This window comes from Aulonocara stuartgranti (assembly GCF_965226115.1).
Source record: "Aulonocara stuartgranti genome assembly, chromosome: 3".
NCBI lineage: Eukaryota > Metazoa > Chordata > Actinopteri > Cichliformes > Cichlidae > Aulonocara > Aulonocara stuartgranti.
Window position 1 is genome coordinate 29,737,297 of NC_138941.1, and position 19,406 is coordinate 29,756,702.

Here is a 19,406-nt window from a genome sequence, read left to right on the forward strand (position 1 = left end):
CTGTGACGGAGTCTGTCACACTAACCCATTGTTGTAATTGTTGCTTTTGAGTAAAAGGTTTTTAAATCAGTGAGTAGACTGACAGAAAAAGTGGTTCGCGAGCATTTATTCTTTGGATCTGAGGCATTAATTTATACGTGACACGCCTTTCATTATACAGATATTTTTGTTTGTAAAGCTGTGTTTGGTATTTCACATTGTGTTTGATGTTACTGCAGATAAGATGACTGATAAGCTACTGAAAAAAACAGATATGAGGGGATATGACTAATGCAGGAACAGTTCGTCTGTTCTGCTTTTCCTTATTTTCTGTCGTATATAAAATTGTGGATGCTCACATTAAACAAAATCATAGTTTCAAATATTAAGGCCATGATGTCTTTAAAATGATTCCTTCAAAGATGGTGACCAGGTTTGGTTGCACTTGAGGTTTGATTGCAGAAAAATGGATATAGCTCTTTTTATTGTTATTGTTATAGTTTATTTTTTTAGTTTAATCATTAATCAACAAATTGATTGGTTACAGTATGATGAAATCAACGCCCCTGAGTTATACTAATTGTTAGAATCATCGAAGCGCAGGTGGGGTTTGTGGCAGAAATCGTCCACTCCAGCTTGGTAATCAACCAAAGGCCTTGTGCAGAGTTTACATTCATTTGAAAGCCTGACTTGTCCACCCTAGCTGGAAAACTGGAAAACCAGTTGTTATCTATCGTCCGCCTTACTCAGACTTTCTGAATTCTCAGACTTTTTCTGTGATTTAGAGCTCAGCTCAGATAAAATAATTATTGTGGGTGAGTAACTTTAACATCCATGTAGACTCTGAAAACCCTCTTTTGTCTAATGATTTCCCAGTAACGTTACAATAATCGACTACACAGCAGTGGCAAATGGATTTCATCACAGTAGATGTCTTTCTGAAAGCGCTGTAACTAAGTTTAAGTATATAATTCATCCATTGTTATCTTCCTCAACGCCTTGCGCCAAGACGGTGCAGAGCAGCTTAACACTACTGATGTTGATCATCTTGTTAATATCTCTACTTCTTCACTGTGTACAACTCTAGATAATGTAGCTCCTCTAAGTACATGACTCACTGGTATAACTCTCAAATGTGTACCTTAAAGCAGATAACTCATAAGCTGAAGAGGAAATGGTGTCTCTCTAATTTAGAAAATCATTATTTAGCCTGGAAAGCCAATTTGATGCTCTATTAAAAAAAGCTCTCTGTAAAGCTGGAACATCTTACTACTCGTCACCGACTGAAGAAAATAAGAACAACCCCAGGTTTCTCTTCAGCTCTGTAGCCAGGCTGATAAGAAGTCAGAGCTCTGTTGAGCCAACAATTCCTTCAACATTAACTAGTAATGACTTTATGAATTTCTTCACAAATAAAATTTGAATTAATTAATTAATGAATGCTTCAATCTTAAATATGATCAACCTATCTCTAATAATCGGCTATGTACCACAGGCCTTCAAGCTAGCTATAGTTAAACCTTTACTCAAAAAGCCATCTCTAGACCCAGCAGTCTTAGCTAATTATAGGCCAATCTCCAACCTTCCTTTCATATCAAAAATCCTTGAAAGGGTAGTTGTCAAACAGCTAACTGATCATCTGCAGAGGAATGGTTTATTTGAAGAGTTTCAGTCAGGTTTCAGAGCTCATCACAGCACAGAAACAGCTTTAGTGAAGGTTACAAATGATCTTCTTATGGCCTCTGACAGTGGACTCATCTCTGTGCTTGTCCTGCTAGACCTCAGTGCAGCGTTCGATACTGTCGACCATAATATCCTATTAGAGAATCAGAATCAGAATGGGTTTATTGCCAGATGTTGAGGTTTACAACATTAGGAAATTGCTGCGGTGCTTCAGTGCAGACAATAAGAATTAAAGTGCTATGTAGAAAGAAAGATATGTGCATGAGATATACATGAGATATATACATGAGAATAAGAATTATGAGTGCTACGTAGAAAGATATATACATGAGTGCAGGTGGTGATCAGTGCCAAACATGAAATGATGCAGTGACACAGCGTAGGGTCATGTGTTAGTGGTGGGAACAGTCATATGGTTATTGTTCATGTGTCCAACAGCAGAGGGGAAGAAACTGTTCTTATGGCGAGAGGTTCTGGTGCGAATGGACCGGAGCCTCCTGCCTGAGGGGAGCAGGTCAAACAGACTGTGTCCAGGGTGAGAAGGGTCAGCTGAGATCCGGGCTGCACGCCGCAGTGTCCTGGAGGTGTACAGGTCCTGCAGAGATGGGAGTCTGCAGCCAATCACCTTCTCAGCAGAGCGCACAACACGCTGCAGTCTCTGTTTGTCCCTGATAGTGGCTCCAGCGTACCACACGGTGATGGAGGAGGTGAGGATGGACTCGATGATTGCAGTGTAGAATTGCATCATCGTCCGTGTTGGCAGGTTGAATTTCTTCAGCTGCCTCAGGAAGTACATCCTCTGCTGGGCTTTCTTGATGACGGAGGTGATGGTGGTCCCCACTTCAGATCCTGGGTGATGGTGGTACCCAGGAAGCGGAATGAGTCCACAGAGGTGATGGGGGTGTCAGTCAGGATGATGGTGGGGAGTGGGGCTTTGTGCTTCCTGAAGTCCACAATAATCTCCACTGTCTTCTGGGCATTCAGCACCAGGTTGTTGTGGCTGCACCAGGACCCAAACGTTCAACCTCCTCCTGTAGGCAGACTCATCCCCGTCCGAGATGAGCCCAATGACGGTGGTGTCGTCTGCGAACTTGATTAGCTTGACAGACTGGTGGGTGGAGGTGCAGCAGTTGGTGTACAGGGAGAAGAGCAGAGGAGAAAGAACACAGCCCTGAGGGGAGCCGGTGCTGATGGTCCGGGAGTCCGAGACATTCTTTCCCAGCCTCACGTGCTGCTTCCTGTCCGTCAGGAAGTCAGTGATCCACCGGCAGATGGGATCAGGCACATTCATCTGGGAAAGCTTGCCTCGGAGATGGTCTGGAAGGATGGTGTTGAAGGCAGAGCTGAAGTCCACAAACAGGATCCTGGCGTAGGTTCCTGGGGAGTCCAGATGCTGCAGGATGAAGTGTAGAGCCATGTTGATGGCGTCGTCTACAGACCTGTTGGCTCTATATGCAAACTGCAGGGGGTCCAGGAGGGGGGCCGTGAGGGTCTTGAGATGGGAGAGAACTAGGCGCTCAAATGACTTCATGACCACAGATGTCAGAGCCACGGGTCTGTAGTCATTTAGTCCAGTGATCCTAGGTTTCTAGGATCCTAGGATCCTAGGATCCTAGAGCGATTAGAACATGCTGTAGGTATTACAGGTACTGCACTGCAGTGGTTTGTATCATATCTATCTAATAGACTCCAGTTTGTACATGTAAATGGAGAGTCCTCTTCACACACTGAGGTTAATTATGGAGTTCCACAGGGTTCAGTGCTAGGACCAATTCTGTTTACATTATACATGCTTCTCTTGGGCATTATCATCAAAAGACATAGCATAAATTTTCACTGCTATGCAGATGACACCCAGCTCTATCTGTCCATGAAGCCAGATAACACACACCAATTAGTTAAACTGCAGGAATGTCTTAAAGACATAAAGACCTGGATGACTTGAAATTTTCTGCTTCTAAATGCAGATTAAACTGAGGTTATTGTACTCGGCCCTGAAAAGCTTAGAAACACGATGTCTAGCCAGATGCTTACCGTGGATGGCATTAGCTTGGCCTCCAGTAACACTGTGGGTTGGAGTTAATGGAGTTAGTGGCTGCAACTACTTGTAGTCGGTCTCCAAATGCAAAGAAATCAAAATCAAACCAATCACCATGCAACCACTAATTCCTACTTCTGAGGAGGTGGCGCTCTTGTTCCATAATAGAGCCGTTTCAGGCATACAGCTCTAGCTGTGAACACAGGAGGCCCAGCCACCCGTGGCTTTGTGAGGGGCAGCCAGTCTAAAGGAGGGTTGAGGGAGATAAAACAGCTTGTTTCAGACAGAGGATGAACCGAGGGGCTGCAGTGTAAGAGAAACAGTGATTATTTAGAATTGTGAATCATGCAAAGTGATTAATAAGAAATATGTGGAGTTGAAAATGAGAACAGGTCATTGTTACTTACTTTTTATGTATTCGATAATAAAACCAATTATCACAATCACTTTTATGCTTTGGTCAGTTATTTTTAGATCCCAGCGAGTCTTTATGTATTATCAAATCAGTCAAAGCAAGTAAAGGTTTTCCTGTTGAGATTTGAAGATGCCAGCATGCTGAGACATCCTTGTACATTTCCTCTCAATTCTCACTCACCAGTTCAGTTTCGTGTGCTAATGAGACCTACAGGCCATCAGTGCTCAGTGTGACTGCACTGAACAGAACTTGTTCCTGTTTTGAGTAGCTGCCAACAGCTGGAAGCATGAAATGGTTGTAGATTTTCCACGTCTCACTCATCGTCTCTCACACCCACCCTCTCCTCTAGGCATACCCCTCACTGAAACCCCTGGCAGCGTGGACTAGGGATCTTTGCCAGCGAGTCGATCAGTTTGCACGCTGGGCACAGACGACCCAGCCCCCCAACTTGTTCTGGCTGTCCGGTTTCACCTTTCCCAACGGTTTCCTCACTGCTGTTCTGCAGTCATCAGCTCGACAACGCAACGTGAGCATTCACACAACCACATGCGCACAGGAGACGGTTATGTAATCCCGCTCACTTTGTGATTGATGGCCATATATTTTTGAGTGTCTCAGCTTATTTTAACAGACTGTTTTGTGAGCTGAACCCAGTGAATCGTGATTCCAAAACTGAAGATTAAACAGCGAAGATTAAATTTCACACCACATAAAATACACATAATATAGACACCCTACTTTGCTTGCTGCGCAGTGTTTATTTGATGAAAACTACTCTATTGTGTGTCCCTGCAGATATCAGTAGACATGCTGTCCTGGGAGTTTATAGTGTCCACTGTAGATGACAGCAAGCTCCTTTACCCACCAAAGGTGAGACACATTGTATTTCTTAAAATTGTATAGAAAATGACACTAATCTGCCGCCGGGCTACTTTTTCTGATCCATTAGCTTTCAGCTGTCATTACAGCTTTACATCACATCTTTCATCTTCACTCAGACACTGGCTGTGTTTTTCCCAGAACAATCTATTTTCATTCAAAGCAGCATCTCTATTTTCATCCCTCAAATACACTCACGTGTAGATGTTTGGGTGTTTTTATAGATCATGTAAAATGTTTTGATTGGTCATATTTTCTTACATTGTAATTATTTAATTTCTATCCCTGATCTCTTTTCTCTCTCTTTGATTTTTCAGTGCCAGTCTGCACTTCTATCATTTCTTAACTTGATGTTTTCCCTCATTTTTTTTTTAGCTTTGACTCTTTTTCCTTCTGTCCAAATGATTTTTTTCTCCCGTTTCTCCCCCGCCTCCCCTTTCTGTTCTCCTCCTTCACACCCTCCTTTTTCCTATCCTCTCTGTACCACTCTTGTGTTCCCATGTTCTCTCTCTCATGACCTACTGCTTCCCATTCACCTCCTTTCTGAGCCACCCTTGTTTTATTCTTATTCTTCTTTCTCTGCCTCTACTCTAGCTTCTCCGTAACCCCCGCCACCCAAACACCACCACCTCTTGCCATCCATCTTTCTTTCTGCAGCTCTCCTCTTCCCTCTTCTTTCCTCTCCTCATTTCATTATCTAATTCCTTGGCAGAGCTGTTAGTCATGTTTTCTTTAATGCAAGAAGTCACCTCCAAGCGAGTGTTTATATCACTCCCCCTCCCCTTTACCTATTTATAATCCATGTTTTTTCCACGTTTTCCTGCTCATGGCCTTCCATACCTGTCTCTTTGGCCCCTCCAGGACGGAGTCTTCGTCAGAGGTTTGTATTTAGAGGGAGCGGGTTGGGACAAGAACAACTCCTGTTTGGTGGAAGCTAAACCCATGCAGATGGTCTGTCCTATACCCACCATCCACTTCAAACCAGTGGAAAACCGCAAGAAGATGGCCAAGAGTGAGTGAAATTCCTTACTTCGTTTCACAAACTTTTTTTTATGTTCCACTTTATTTATTTTCATGTGGTTTTTTGTCACCTGTATTATTATGTTCATCCATAAATCACTTAGTTTGGATTCTTGTTTTTGTTCTCTGTCCTGCTTTGTGGTTTCACTGACTCAGTTGTGTGTCTCTGTGTGAAGGTACGTACCTGTGTCCGTGTTACTACTACCCGGTGCGTGCTGGTGGGGCAGGCCGAGCGTCTTTTGTTGTGGGCGTTGAACTTAAATCTGGAGCTGTGACTCCAGAGCACTGGATCAAGAGAGGAACTGCTCTTCTCATGAGCCTGGACAACTGAAGGCTTTAACAATCACGCACACACTGACTGTAAAACGTTGTTTCTGTGCAAGGTTCAGGTATTCATTGTGTAGTAGTTCTTATTTAATTATTTTATCATCTGTTTTTGTGACTGAAATGATTTCAAATGTGAGTTCTACAGTAAAGTGAATTCTATATAAAGTAGGATTTTACACCTGAGCTCGACTCGTTCTTTGACTCTTTGAAGCAGGTCAGACACATTTCTGGAAGCTCTCCTTCTCTTATTTCTTTTTTTTACCTTTTTCTTCTCTCTGCTCTTAAAATGACCGACTGTGCACTCCTCTCCACAGACCTCCATCAGTCTTTCCATGCTGACCCCCTCTTACCCTGCTGAAACACACACATTAACACACCACCGTCTACATACACATGCACAGGAAATCTCCGACTGTGAGGTATCGGCGCTTACTGGAAACCTACTTCTTTGTAGCATCTGGATCAAGTGACTGTTGGGTCACGTAAGCGTTTGACTGTGTGCTCAGTGGATTCCTTGGTAACATGATGAGCTATTACATCTATTTTATGCGTTTTTAAAAAGTAGACAGGTCTGGTCTATAAGTGCATGAGCAGAATAGCATGATTGGAAGGAATAGTGGCTGTTTTTATTCAGCTGTATATCCAAAATTGGCAAAAAAAAAAAGGTAAAGAAGCCCTTTTGACCCCTCAGCCATAAAAGGCTAATGGGCTATTGTTACCCCGCCATGGCCAGAGTGGCTATCCTCCACCTGAAGCTCAAAGTGACCTGATGACCCCACGTTTGGAAGGTCTTACTGTATAGTATGTTTATCACAATATAGAGGCTGTGAAACACCAGACACCACGACAATGTGGGCCTGCTGAAGCAGTCTTGAATAAAGTAATGGTTCAGAGTTTGTTCTGAACATTGTGCAGGTCCGATCCTCCTTTGTCTTTTCTGCTAAAGGAGGTTTGAACAGTTATTAAGTGGAAGATTTGACCCCATTCCTCCACATACCCCGCAAATTTATTTTAATGGTTAGTGCAGATTAGAATGGTTTGTGTTATTGGCTTAAGCGGGCTGTGTATATGTGAATGTAGTACTAAATGCTTCACATATTTTCCACTGCATATTTCCAGTGTTTATGAGGAGGTCATAATATATTCCTTCTTGGTTTTTTCACACTTAGTGCTCTAACAGTCATGAAAATATGAAGCAATTGCGTTCGTTTTACAACCTTTAGACTAAAATAATGTTGATAGAAATGTGCAAGAAATTAAATTTGTCTTGTTTTTGCATGCACGTATGCAGAAACGTGTCCAGGGTGTAAAAAAAATAAAAAGCAAGAAAACAATGCAGTTACTCAAGGTGAGGCAGAGGACATTTTTATGCTAATATGCATGTCTCCCGAGCTTGGAAAAACAAGGGGAGGAGAGGGGGGGCAGTGGGTGAAGGAGAAATGAACCCATTCAAACAAATGAATTCTAATGAAGCTTCACAGACAAGACGTTTGGAGTCAGTCAGCGCTGTGAGAGGGAGAGAGAGGGAGAAGCCCCGGACTTCCCCACTGGAAAAGGACTCGGCCCAAACTCCTGAAAGGGAGGGCGAGAAAAACAAGAGAAGGGACCCAGGAGAAAGTAAGCTGGGAGGAAGAATGATTCCAGTAATGAGAGAGGGGGAACCAGTGAGGGGGCGGGGGGAAGCTGAGTTCAAGGTTGTATTCAGAATTAAGGACTGTCCCCCTCAAAGACCAACACAGACTTCCTCGAGGTTTAAGAGCCTCTTTATCAGACCTAGGTCTGTGTGTGTGTGTGTGTGTGTGTGTGTGTGTGTGTGTGCGTGCGCGCATTGGTGGTCTCTAGTTGGGTGGGAGATGGAGGGGTGAGCACATGGAATTCAAATTCAAATTGGCTGATTCTCCATCCTGATTGTAACAAATATCAGGCTTGGGAGGTGGGTTTTTCTTTTTGTTTTTTGGATGAGAGCTTAAGCTGAAGTAAACTTGAATGTTGATGGGCTGTGGAGTTGTTTTAGAAACACTGTACAAGTGGTACTAATTAACCCTCCTCACTGACGCGATGTGCGCAGACAGGGATTCAGATTATATTGCTCATCTTCCTCGCGAGACCTGGTGACACTGCATCACCACAGTGGATTTTAGAGGCAATGTTCTTGGAAGGGAGTATTGATTAAGAAGACACCTTTTCCATCTGCCCATCCCCTTAAATTGAAAACACTTTGAAGAAATGTTGGGAGCATTTATTCAGCGCGGGTGAAAACAGGATCCAGGATCCACCTTTTTGTGAACTCTTTTTAGACGACAAGGAAGGGAAGTGTTTAATCACACGTCTCGCTCTTGAACACAGACTGTTGCTTGTCTGCGTTTGGAGAAGCCCTGACAACAGCTCAAGAACTCCTGAGAGCCAACCCGATCTCAGTTGGCTTTATTTGACTTCGCCTTGAGCTCATTTGATTTCCCGGCATGCTTGCGCGCAACTTTTCCGTTTCTTGGGAAGTGTAAGGCACCTGACAAGATTACAACTACGAGTGGCTCTTTGGGCCCCATTCGGTTCCAGCAACTCTTCACCCAGCTGAGAGCTGGACTCTTGAACCAAATGCTTACGAGAGGAGAGGGGAGGAGGGGGGCGGGAACTTGCGGCTCGGTTGTTCGCGATCGAATAGTAGTTAATAGTGGAATTTGGGCAAGTTGTACAGTGTGTTTGCCAGTGACTATGGAGGCGGGGCAGTTAATGTCCAAGACTCTTCCACTGAAAATAAACCTGCATGAGGGAAGAGAGAGAAGGAGAGAGAAAGGGAGCGGAGGGAGGGAGGAGGAAGGGAAAGAGCCTTTCAGCGGGGACAGAAGGGAAAGAGTCTCCGTTTCAATGGAATAAAAACTGCGCAATTTCTTTACGCACTCCCTGCTCGGATCACTCGCACCGTTGCTGTCCATGAGACGGATATCAGCAGCGCTTTCTGGATGATTGTTGGCGGGGGGGAGTCCGTTCCCCATCGCAACCCCCCCCCCCCCCCCCCCCCCCCGCTGTCTTTGAGGCTTTTTTTTAAGGCTTCACCAGCTTGCGATTTTTTTCTTAACCCGATGGTGTTCAGATGAAGGAAAAAGAAACGCGATATGACTGTGAAGATGCAACATCACTGATGAGTGTGTTCGTCATGCCTTGCCCATGGGCGAACGCATCCACATTTTCTGTGCCGGAGGGGGGCGGGGAGGGGGATCTGCGATCTCTGCGTGCGCAGTGCTTCCCCGTGTCATAATTTGCGCCTAAACGCGTTATTACGGACGTTGAATGGAAAGGCTTAGTATTTTATTTTTCGTCAGTGGGGGAGATGAGAGGGCTTTTAGAGGTCTGCGTCATCCCGTGGCCGTGGAAGGAGATGGGCTACTTTGCAGATTTTCCACTGTTTTCACAGCCAGAGTCAGCGCGGCACCTCCCCAGCACGTTTTGGATCACACACAGAAGGTAAGCTCTCCGTACCTCTGTCAGGCATGCTGGCCTTATACCTAATTGTAGGGGGGTGAGACTCCATTGAAAACAACCTGAACTACAATGTCCTCTTTCGTTAACCTTGTAAAAAAAAATGTGAGCTGCTTCTAGAAAATGAGTCCAGCAAACTGAAAATGTTGCACAGCAGAAAGGCGGAATTTCTGTGGGGTCTGTAGTAGCCTCACGTGTCCTTCTTTTTTTTTTTAACCATAAGGACACAATTTGATGGTATTATGTAATTGCTTGTAGAGCAATAGGCTGCACCGCTCCAAGTTTGCAGTGATAAAGGTGGAGAAGTTTCGATGTTGTTGCTGATTTGTTGCGTTTTTTCCCCTTTTTTATGTTGCAGACAGCTGCGTTAGAAAAAAAAAAGAAAGACCCAATTTCATATACAAACTAAAGTTGGTGATGTCATGTTTTCTACGGTAAGGAAGGCAGAGTTTACAGGAAGGTACGTCTGGAGTTGGTGATGTCGCAATCGCCGTGTGCCGATTTCCGTTAACACATTTGCAAATGTAAGGAAAAAGACCACGGAGCGTGTCCGTGGGTGTGAAATGCAGCGCGTCACTGGGATGTGTTTTGGACATTAGTACGGGAGAGGGGGGGCTGATAAGAGCCAGCTGAATGAAATGGGGGGGGGCTCGTTGGTGTCGGCAGAAGGAGTGTCGCATTTTCTTTCTGAGATGTCATGTGGTGAAGTTGTGGCGGGTTCTTTACCAGGAAGAGCGTTTGAATTTTCTTCCCCTTGGATTTTTTTTGTCTCCACCCCTCTCCCTGTTGTTCCTCTAGCACTTTGGGTACTCCGCCACTGGAGGGCAACCCAGGACAGAGCTTCACCTTCGAGTAGGTTACTTTTATGTCCGTATGGAAATGAATATATTTGCGTGACAGGACCTCAGCTATGACTGTTTGCATACAGCGAGGCGAACAAAGGTCACCCAGGGATCTGCTGTTGTCTGTAATGAAGCCTCCTGAAGCAGGCAGGCTCGGCTGTGTTAAACCAACCGAACATGTTTATCATTGTTGTTGTTATTTTGTTTAAATATGGGGACTCGGTTCAGTTTAAGTTAACTTCCAGATTGGTGTCTTGTTACACTATTTAGCCTCAATAACTGTAGATGTTGATGCTAGCTTGGATGCGAACAACTCTGACGTAAAGACTAAAAACAGTCTAAAAATAGTTCATTTTATTTTTTTTAAGGAAAAAAATATTCTTTTTTTCTCCTAAAACCATATTTTAAAAAATGTTGTAAAAATGTTTTTTCCCCCACAACTAACATCAGCCCCTTTTTCTCCTTGGAAACCCGCATGGGAAATAATGTCTCTATTTGTATGATGCTACACTTTTACGACTTTAAATCCCATGATGCACTGAGTTTTCACTGTTCTTTTTCACGCCAAGGTTATTGTAGTTAACTAAAAGTAAACTAAAATTTAAAACTCAATATGAGTCTAAACTTTTATGTCTGTGAGACTGTGAGTCACTGCTTACCATAAATACAATAATAATTAAAAAAGACTAAACCTATTGTCCAAACAATAAATTAAACTGAAAAAAAGAAAACCCACTTTGAGAACTAACTGAAACTAAACTGAATTAAACACAAAAATTAAAAAGAAAATGAAATAAAAACTAATAAGAAAATACAAAAATATAATAACTCTGTTTCATTCACTATGTGCTTACACCCCACTCTGCATTTAATCATCAGTTATTATTATTTTTTGCTCTTTTCCTCAGCGTGTCTTTGTCCCGTCTTCCTCCCTTCACTGCCAATCAGATGTCTGGCTGCCCCTGAGCTCGGTTCTGCTGGAGGTTTCTTCCTGTTAAAAGGGTTTTTCCTTCCCACTGTTGCCAAGTGCTTGCTCATAGGGGATCGTCTGATTGCTCGGGCTTTCTCTGTTTTATTGTGAGTCTTTACCTTACAATATAAAACACAGTGTTGTTTTGTTTCTATTGAATTGAATTTAAATTAGGTTTAAATATTAACTCCCACAATGCAATGCATTAGAGAGGGTATTAGAGGTGGGAATCACCACACACCCCCGGATGCAATTTTTAACATTTTACAATATCCCAAGTATTGCAAATCATATATTGTGATTTATCCCCTTTTAAACAGCAAATGATATCCTCAGAGTTAAACTTGGTCAGTCGATTTGTTTTTATTCAAGGAGTTACGTCACTTTAAAACCTGCTATAAATGTTGCCATACGTCTGCTATCGGTCTGCCATTGAATTGGATCAAGTTTGCAATTACATGGAGTCTGTTTCTGATAATTGACTGTGATAAATCATTGAAAATCACATATCTGTCGACATCTACATGGACAAAAATTCATATTTAACAATTACATTTGTGCTCTGCAACCTTCCTGTTCTGTAGGAATATAACCAGAATACAACCAACTGGCAGTCAGCTGAGTCTCCTCATGTTGGCAGTCTGTCCTCATTAATATATCAGCGCACACTTATTTATGAAACATTCGACAGCCTTTCTGAGCGTGACTGCAGTCAGTCCAAGTCATACTGTGACTGTTTGTAGAAAGGTCACCTCTGCATTAGTTTTGCAATCCAAAGTGGATGTGAGTGAGTCTTCCTCCAAATCTGGGCAACCATTTACCAATTTAGTAACCACAAGTTGCAATCAGTTTCATCATCTGTCACTTTCTGTATGGACTTTGCTGTTCCAAGCTATTTTTTGGACAAATTGGTGAAATGTAAGAGCGTGTTTTTACCTCTAGATGGTGCCACACTTTCAGTCCAGGTCTTACTATTTATGGGCTTTAATAACATCTGCTAATTTCCCTGACTTTAGTGTTGGAAAGGCAGATAGGCCTCTCTGAATCACTGTGTTAAAATGCTGCTGTGTAGATGTCTGTCACTAACTGATCTATGTATACCTCTCCTGTTCACAGGGACAAAGTGAGGAGCATGGCTAAGCCTTGTCGCGACCTGTTTAAAGAGCCGCCGGCGCCCGACTGAGGCCATGAGTTTGGCTGGCTACACTGCAGGCAAGAATGAGCAAGTGCATCAGCCCCACAGCATGGAAATGGTAAACACGCCTTAGTGATGAAGGATGCTCATAGACACCTAATAGTTTTATGCATGGTTATTGCAATTAAGAGCAGTTTCTAAAACACTGCTGCCACATGCAGTTTTTGATTATTCCAAACTTCCAAAAATATTTTAATAGTCACTTTTATAGACTAAAAAGACTCTAATATTCACCCAGTATTTGTTCATAGTATCTGACTTATAACCCGCTTTAAAATTATTCTGCACTATGTTCTATCAAACTATCAACAGCACTAACATTGATTGGTATCTGAGAAGGCTCTTAACAGAAATACTGCTCTGATCTATACTAGTATCAAATTTTTTGAGTAATTGGACAGATTCTCATCAGATCCATTGATTTTATCGGCATGTTTTCTCCTGCAGGGAGGCAGTCTGCACCTGGCCTCTGCAAGTGTCCACCTGCTCAGGTAAGACCTTTCACCTTTTACCCAGAGCCTGAACTACCAGCGCTAGCTCTACCTGCCAGCTCCGCAGTGACAAATGGGATGTGCATGAGTAAACCGTTTAGCCATGATGGAAACCTCTCTGTGTTCTGTTTGTCTGTCTTCCACTAGAGATTTTACGTTGTAGTCGGCTATTGTTTTGCATGTGTATTACTTACATAGGCTGAACCAGAGGCTAAGTGACCTTGAATACGCTTTAACTTCCATACATTTAAAGGTTTTCTTCTCTGTTCTGCCCTGCTGTTCGCCTGCATTTACGAGGCGTGTACCAGGCAGAGAAAAAAATGTAGTTCTGCTATTTTACTGATATAAATCTTTCTCTGTTTGCCGTTCTCACCACTGTCATGGTTGGGGCCCAGGCTAGAGCCATGCACACGTAAGCTTCTCTGTTTTACAGATGTAACACCATTATTTAGGTGTACACGCACCTAACCCTGCACCAGTTCTGTTTCATTTTCACACTTGAAACACTCTCTAGCATACCTCTCAAACACCCCCACTCATCTAGGGACAAATGCACACATGCTCGCCAAGCCTCACACACCTGCAGTGTTTTTTGTGATTCGGCCAGCTCTGCTTTATTGCATGCATTTATAGCTGGCAATGAATCTGATCCATTAGAAACATGAATTCACTACACATTACACGCAGCCTTGCTTAAGGCCGTTATTCTCGCACACGCACGTGCACGTACATGCTGAGCAAAGTATAGCTGCAAGAGCCTCGGAGAAGGAAGCGAGACAGGAAGGTTTGTAGTTCAAATAAGAAACAGCATCGCAGCGTCAAACCCAGAGTGGTGTCAAGAAGGTTAGTCAAACTGCAGAGATTACTAACCAAGGAAATGCAGAGATTACTGCTGTATAAGAATCAAACCATGAATGGATCAACCTGTGTGAATTAAGCAGATTGTGGTTTGCGACAGGTAGCTGACACCGCATGTGCAGAACCAGAGAAGCAGTCAAATATAACATCTAGACGATCAGAAGATGTTTTTTTAGTAGTTTTTGTTTTCAGTGTCGTCACTTAGGACTTGATAGTCGGGGAGATTGTGCTGCTGTATACCTGTGCAGATTCACGTGTACTTAGTTGGAAATGTGTGACATGTGCAAAAGTGATGAATATTGTGGTGCTGATGTAGAGCCAGCTCTGTTTTACTGCTTTATTTTAACAGGTTTAGCATCTCCAGCAGACGTTTTTTCAGTTCCAAGATAACCATGGCTGCCAGACTCTGGGACTCTTGCACTTGCCCCTTGCGTAGATAATAACGTCGGTGGTTTGAATTTTGGGCCCAGCAGTTATGTGGTGCAGTACTGGAGTTAGAGTTTTGGCACCGGCACCCTGCCGCTGTAAAAAAGGTGAAAGCCTCGCAGTCGTCTTTTTATTTGCTGTATTGTTTTTGGTACGTTTGGTCACCTTCCTGAGGATGACCGTGTATCAGATGCAGTTGTACTATCTTGTGAAATTCCATCCATAGTGACTGCAGGTCTATCTGATACGCTTGTGTTGGTGTTGTTCCTGTATCAACATAATAAGGCTTGTCCAGGATTAACGTTAGACCTGACCAATCACATTGTTATGATGTCATAGGTTTTTTGGGGGATAAAAACCTGCTGATGTCCACTCAGGAAAAAACCCAAACAGGGAGTGTTTAGGGTCGGGGTTAGGATGTGATTGTGGTGAGGGTTACGGTTATGGGGTTAGGTTTACGGTTTGCTGCGTGGTGTCACAGCGTTTCCACGTTGCAAAAGTGTGACGGCACTGCACTGTGATTGGTCACTTGCAGTGTTGAACCAACATTAGTTTTGTTGATCCAGGAACAACACTAACAGGATGATATGAGATCGAGCGTGAGTGCACGACAGCCTGGTATTTCTGATTATTTTATTATAACATTCTTTCTTTACGTCCTTCCAGTTTATGCGTCTTTTTTCACGCCAAGTTGTTTGACTGTTATACAAGCCCCAGAGGAACAGGCTGGGTGCTGTATGTGGAGTAAGGCTGAAAGCGTACTGTGGCCCAGGCCCAGTTTCGGCGTGACTGACAGCCTTTTGTGTGAATCCCCCCCTCTTAGTGTTGGTTTGAGTCCAAGAGAGCCACCTCCAAATAGCAATAATAAATCTAACGCTATGATGATGTCACCACGCTTGACTTATAGAGCTTGGCAGCACCCTCTCCACTTTTTGGCCCATTGTAAGTGAAACAATTCCACATGGAGCACCTGGGACCAGTTTTGCCAGATGGTTTATTTGGACAGGGATCTAGTTTAAGACCTGGTAGATGAGTGGCACATGTTCGGCTGCAACCCCACAGAGAGAGTGCACCATAAAAGCGCAGCCCTGCAGACGCTGATGGAGTGGAATAAGCCACAAATTTAATTTGAACAGGAATGACGGCTCAGATATGTACACATTAGAAAAAAGAAATGCTTATAAAGTGAGGTGAATAACAGACATTTCAGTTGGATAGGCTTGGAAAAATGCTGCTTTTACTACTCAGCTCCATCCTTTATGCAGCAGGTGACTGTCTGATACTGGGTTTAGGGTAGGCCTATCAAAGGCTCGTGTCCACAGGCCTGTAATGTATTTTCTTCCACCTGCATTCATCACTTTCACTTTTCTCTCACCAACCAATCAAAATGAAAAAAAAAAAAAAAGAGGCGGTTGGCCTTTGATATGCGTTTACTGTCCTTTTGGAGTATCACCGCTGTAAATAATTGAAAATACTCTGACGAAGAAGGCTTTTGTAACCTAGCAACAATAAGCGGTTTGAATTTAAGGTCATGGGCACAAAAAGAAAATGCTGTCTGTGGACACAGACGCTGGGATTTGGCATCTTTTCACCACCATCGTACTCCTCCGCTTCTTTCTTTTAAACACAAGCAAACACGTGCAATCCACATATGAGTGGCCCAGCACAGACATGTTAAATTAAACATGTTTAATTTAACTTCAACTGGGATGAAACTGAAACGAAACGATGCTTCTGGTTCAAGGGAGAGCAGACTGTGAGGCAGGATATAGAGGAAGAGAGGTGGTGAGAGCTGAGTCAGGATGCCCGGGGGTAGGACAACAGGAAGCAGTGGGTGAGGAGGAGGAGGACAGGAAGTAAAGGGAGGGGGAGAGACTCCTCTTCATCGTCGTTGTTCTCATCCTCCTCCTCCTCCTGTCATCATCAGCAGTGTCATTGAGGGAGGAGTGGTGTAGGGAAGAACCGTAGAGGTGGAGCTGACATCATCCACTTCCTGGAGGTCTACGAGGGCGTTTTGCTGCTGCATAAAGCACATTAAACACACACGTTTACAGCATCAAAGCTGTTTAATGCTTTTAAATAACAGCTGGCAGAGAGAGAGGGAAAAATCGTATTTCTTTTACTACAAGAGACTGAAGGGGAAAAGAACGAACGGAGAGAAATCTCACAGTGGAAGTCGAGATAAAGATGTGATGAAACCAAGTGTTCCTCTGCCTGCTGGGTTATATAACGCTCATGTGAAAAGAGGGCACTGGGTTTGTGTGTGTGTGAACTCTTTTTTAGGCTGTGTTGTTATTTGTGTTTGTGTGTGTAGAGGGTGACAGAGCCAAAAGATGCCTCTCCTTCACTGCCAGGCTTGTTGTTTTGGCCCGCATTTCGCAACCGTCACAATTCTCCGGTGGTAGGCTCCATATTTGCGTGTCTGCGTTACTACACGTTTAATAGGCCAGCTACTTAAATACTTGAACGTCTGTTGGTGTTTGTGTTAATGTGTGCACCTGCGTCTGATCCCCCGCAGTGTTTTTTCTTTTAGGCAGTTAGGGGTGGTTAGACGGTGCAAGATTAGTGTGAGGTTGTGGTAATTTAAGCAAATGGAGGCAATATGGGGAGGGTTGCACTAGTTTTTTAAAAAGAATTACGTGGGGTAGGTGCTGCAATACAACAGCTGCACACAAACAAAGCTACAAATGAGGAGAGCTGCTGAGGAAAGTAACTAGATGTGTGATTATTAGACAGTTTTGTGCTTATGTGTGGTTTGATTACCTTCAACTTTACTTTTTCTGCAACTGACCAGTGTAATATCAATAAAAATACAAGACATTATACAGTTACAGTTACAAAATGCCTTAAAATTCATGTTTTAAAACTGGGGAAAGTCTGCCCTGGGCCACTCCAGCTCAAAGTTTTCTGTTCAACCGTCTCTGAGTTATGCACAGTTAAAACATAGCTATGAGTGCTATAGATTTCTAGCTACATGTATCCATATTTGCTGCTCAATATAAAATTTCACTTTCGGGCCTTTTTTTCACACAAATCTGAGGTGATGTTTGAACATGAATATTTCAAAAACTAATTAAGATAAAAGCCTGTAGTTTTCTTGGTCTTTCTTACTTTCAAAACAAATTAGGATCTGTAATTTGTTATTATAAATCATAATTGACCTCCAAAACACACATCTGAGGCCTCAGTTATAAAGGGCTTGAGACTGGTTGGCAACCCCTGGTTGCTAAGTAAAAATGAGTATTCCCAGAGTGGTTCTGGCAGGTAAAACCTGTCGATTGCTTTCATTGCTAGCAGATTTCCAAAAATGCCCATAATTTGCAAGAAAAGCGTGACTACAAACACAACTGCTCTACAAATGGTAGAAAAACTGTGAAAAGTGCGACACAAACAGCTTTCATGTTACAGGTAGCGTGTATTTCTTGCTGGTTTGTGTTTTACCTTTTTGAGATTTACCACCAGTGGCTAGTAGGGAGTCATTCACCAGTCTCTAGGCCTGCATGACTGGAGCTTTAGTGGTTGTTTTCACAACAATTGCCATTACCTCCAGCATCCTCTCTCCATCCGCTTGGGAAACACACATTTTATCCTCATGACCAGTGTTTGCCAGATGATCAGTGACTGCTCTCTAGGCCTGTGTGATTGCAGCCTGAAAGACCAATAACTACACAGACAGTAGCAGGCGCTCTCTCGGGGTGCTGCAGGACGTTTGACAAAATGCAAATGAGGGACGTTAAATCTAATATTGTAACCGAGGGAGAGACGGCGTCATAGCATAAACAACAATACTGATTTATTTCTAATATCGTAACCTTGCGTGTGCTTTATTTGTTTCCTTGCCCTTGAGTTCAACGTTGAAGACTTCTGAAAGAGAAATGTTTGGTAGAAGAACACTGCACGGACAAGACAAGTATCATCGACTAGCTTATTTCATTTCAGTATTTTGAAGTTAGCTTGATTTGTCAGAGGTGCTAATTAATTTTCCCAAGTGGCAACAAATAAAAAACTGGGGCTATTTTGTAGGACGATGCAGATAAGCTTATAAAGACATAAAATTAATAGTAGGCAGAATTAAATTCAGTTTCATTTATACAGCGAAACATCACATGTCTTCATATGAATTGAGCTGCACCACTAAGCTGAAGTGATTTCAGCATATCGGTGCTACCACAGTCCCAGTTTACCTCCTTGGGAAAATCAATTGCTTATCTGTGCTCTAGAGCATACTTGTCGGATCCTTTTATGAAGTGCAATTTGTTGTTATTGGCGAAATCATAATGGCTGCAGTCACACAAAGTTCACTGGCAGACAGTCGCCTTTAAAAGTGTACATGACCAATAAACACCTGCACTCATGTTGATGCTGAATATGGTGTTTTTTTTATATCACTCTCTGTTGGACATCTTGAACTTGGCTTGTCTCCCACTATAATAAACCTTGATAGCTGAGCCACACGCAACGTGAGAACTTTAATTGGATTTTTAGCATCTGATCATTTGTTGTGTTGTCTAGGGGGGGGGGGGGAAAGGACACATTTGTCTGTTTGTGAGGACTTGAGGAAAAACTTGGCTGTAGCTTTTGTTGCTGCCTTGAAAAACTCAGGGCAGAATATGGAGACGGTCTCTGCCTAAAAAAGCCCAAAGACATGTGGCTAAAACGCTTACACAAGCTTTAGTAGATGGTGGCTGTGCATTCCTGTTGAAGAAAAAGTGTAAATCTCATCAAATCCTAGCTTCTTCTGACTCTCCCAAACCAAATCCCTTTCTCGAACAAATCCACTGCCAACCCCCTTCAAAGTGGGGGAGA

The 19,406-nt window shown here is 43.1% G+C and overlaps 1 protein-coding gene and 1 long non-coding RNA gene across 7 annotated transcripts in view; both read left to right on the top strand.

Annotated features, from left to right (window-relative positions):
- The window catches only part of dnah2 (dynein, axonemal, heavy chain 2), a 65,041-nt gene extending 58,528 nt beyond the window's left edge, over window positions 1–6,513 (top strand). For all 5 annotated transcript variants that reach the window (XM_082526394.1, XM_082526393.1, XM_082526397.1 and 2 more), the window contains 4 exons: window positions 4,465–4,641; window positions 4,911–4,985; window positions 5,856–6,006; window positions 6,191–6,513. In XM_082526394.1, the coding sequence (XP_082382520.1) occupies window positions 4,465–4,641; window positions 4,911–4,985; window positions 5,856–6,006; window positions 6,191–6,345 (558 nt within the window). In that variant the 3' untranslated portion in view covers window positions 6,346–6,513. The remainder of the gene's footprint in view (window positions 1–4,464; window positions 4,642–4,910; window positions 4,986–5,855; window positions 6,007–6,190) is intronic.
- A 6,325-nt stretch (window positions 6,514–12,838) lies between these two features.
- LOC309702112 overlaps window positions 12,839–19,406 on the top strand; it is a 42,589-nt gene continuing 36,021 nt past the window's right edge. Inside the window, exons 1-2 of one of the 2 annotated variants that reach the window (XR_014275381.1) lie at window positions 12,839–12,883; window positions 13,273–13,316. This is a non-coding gene — a long non-coding RNA (uncharacterized lncRNA). The remainder of the gene's footprint in view (window positions 12,884–13,272; window positions 13,317–19,406) is intronic. The other variant, XR_014275382.1, reaches the window with a different exon arrangement.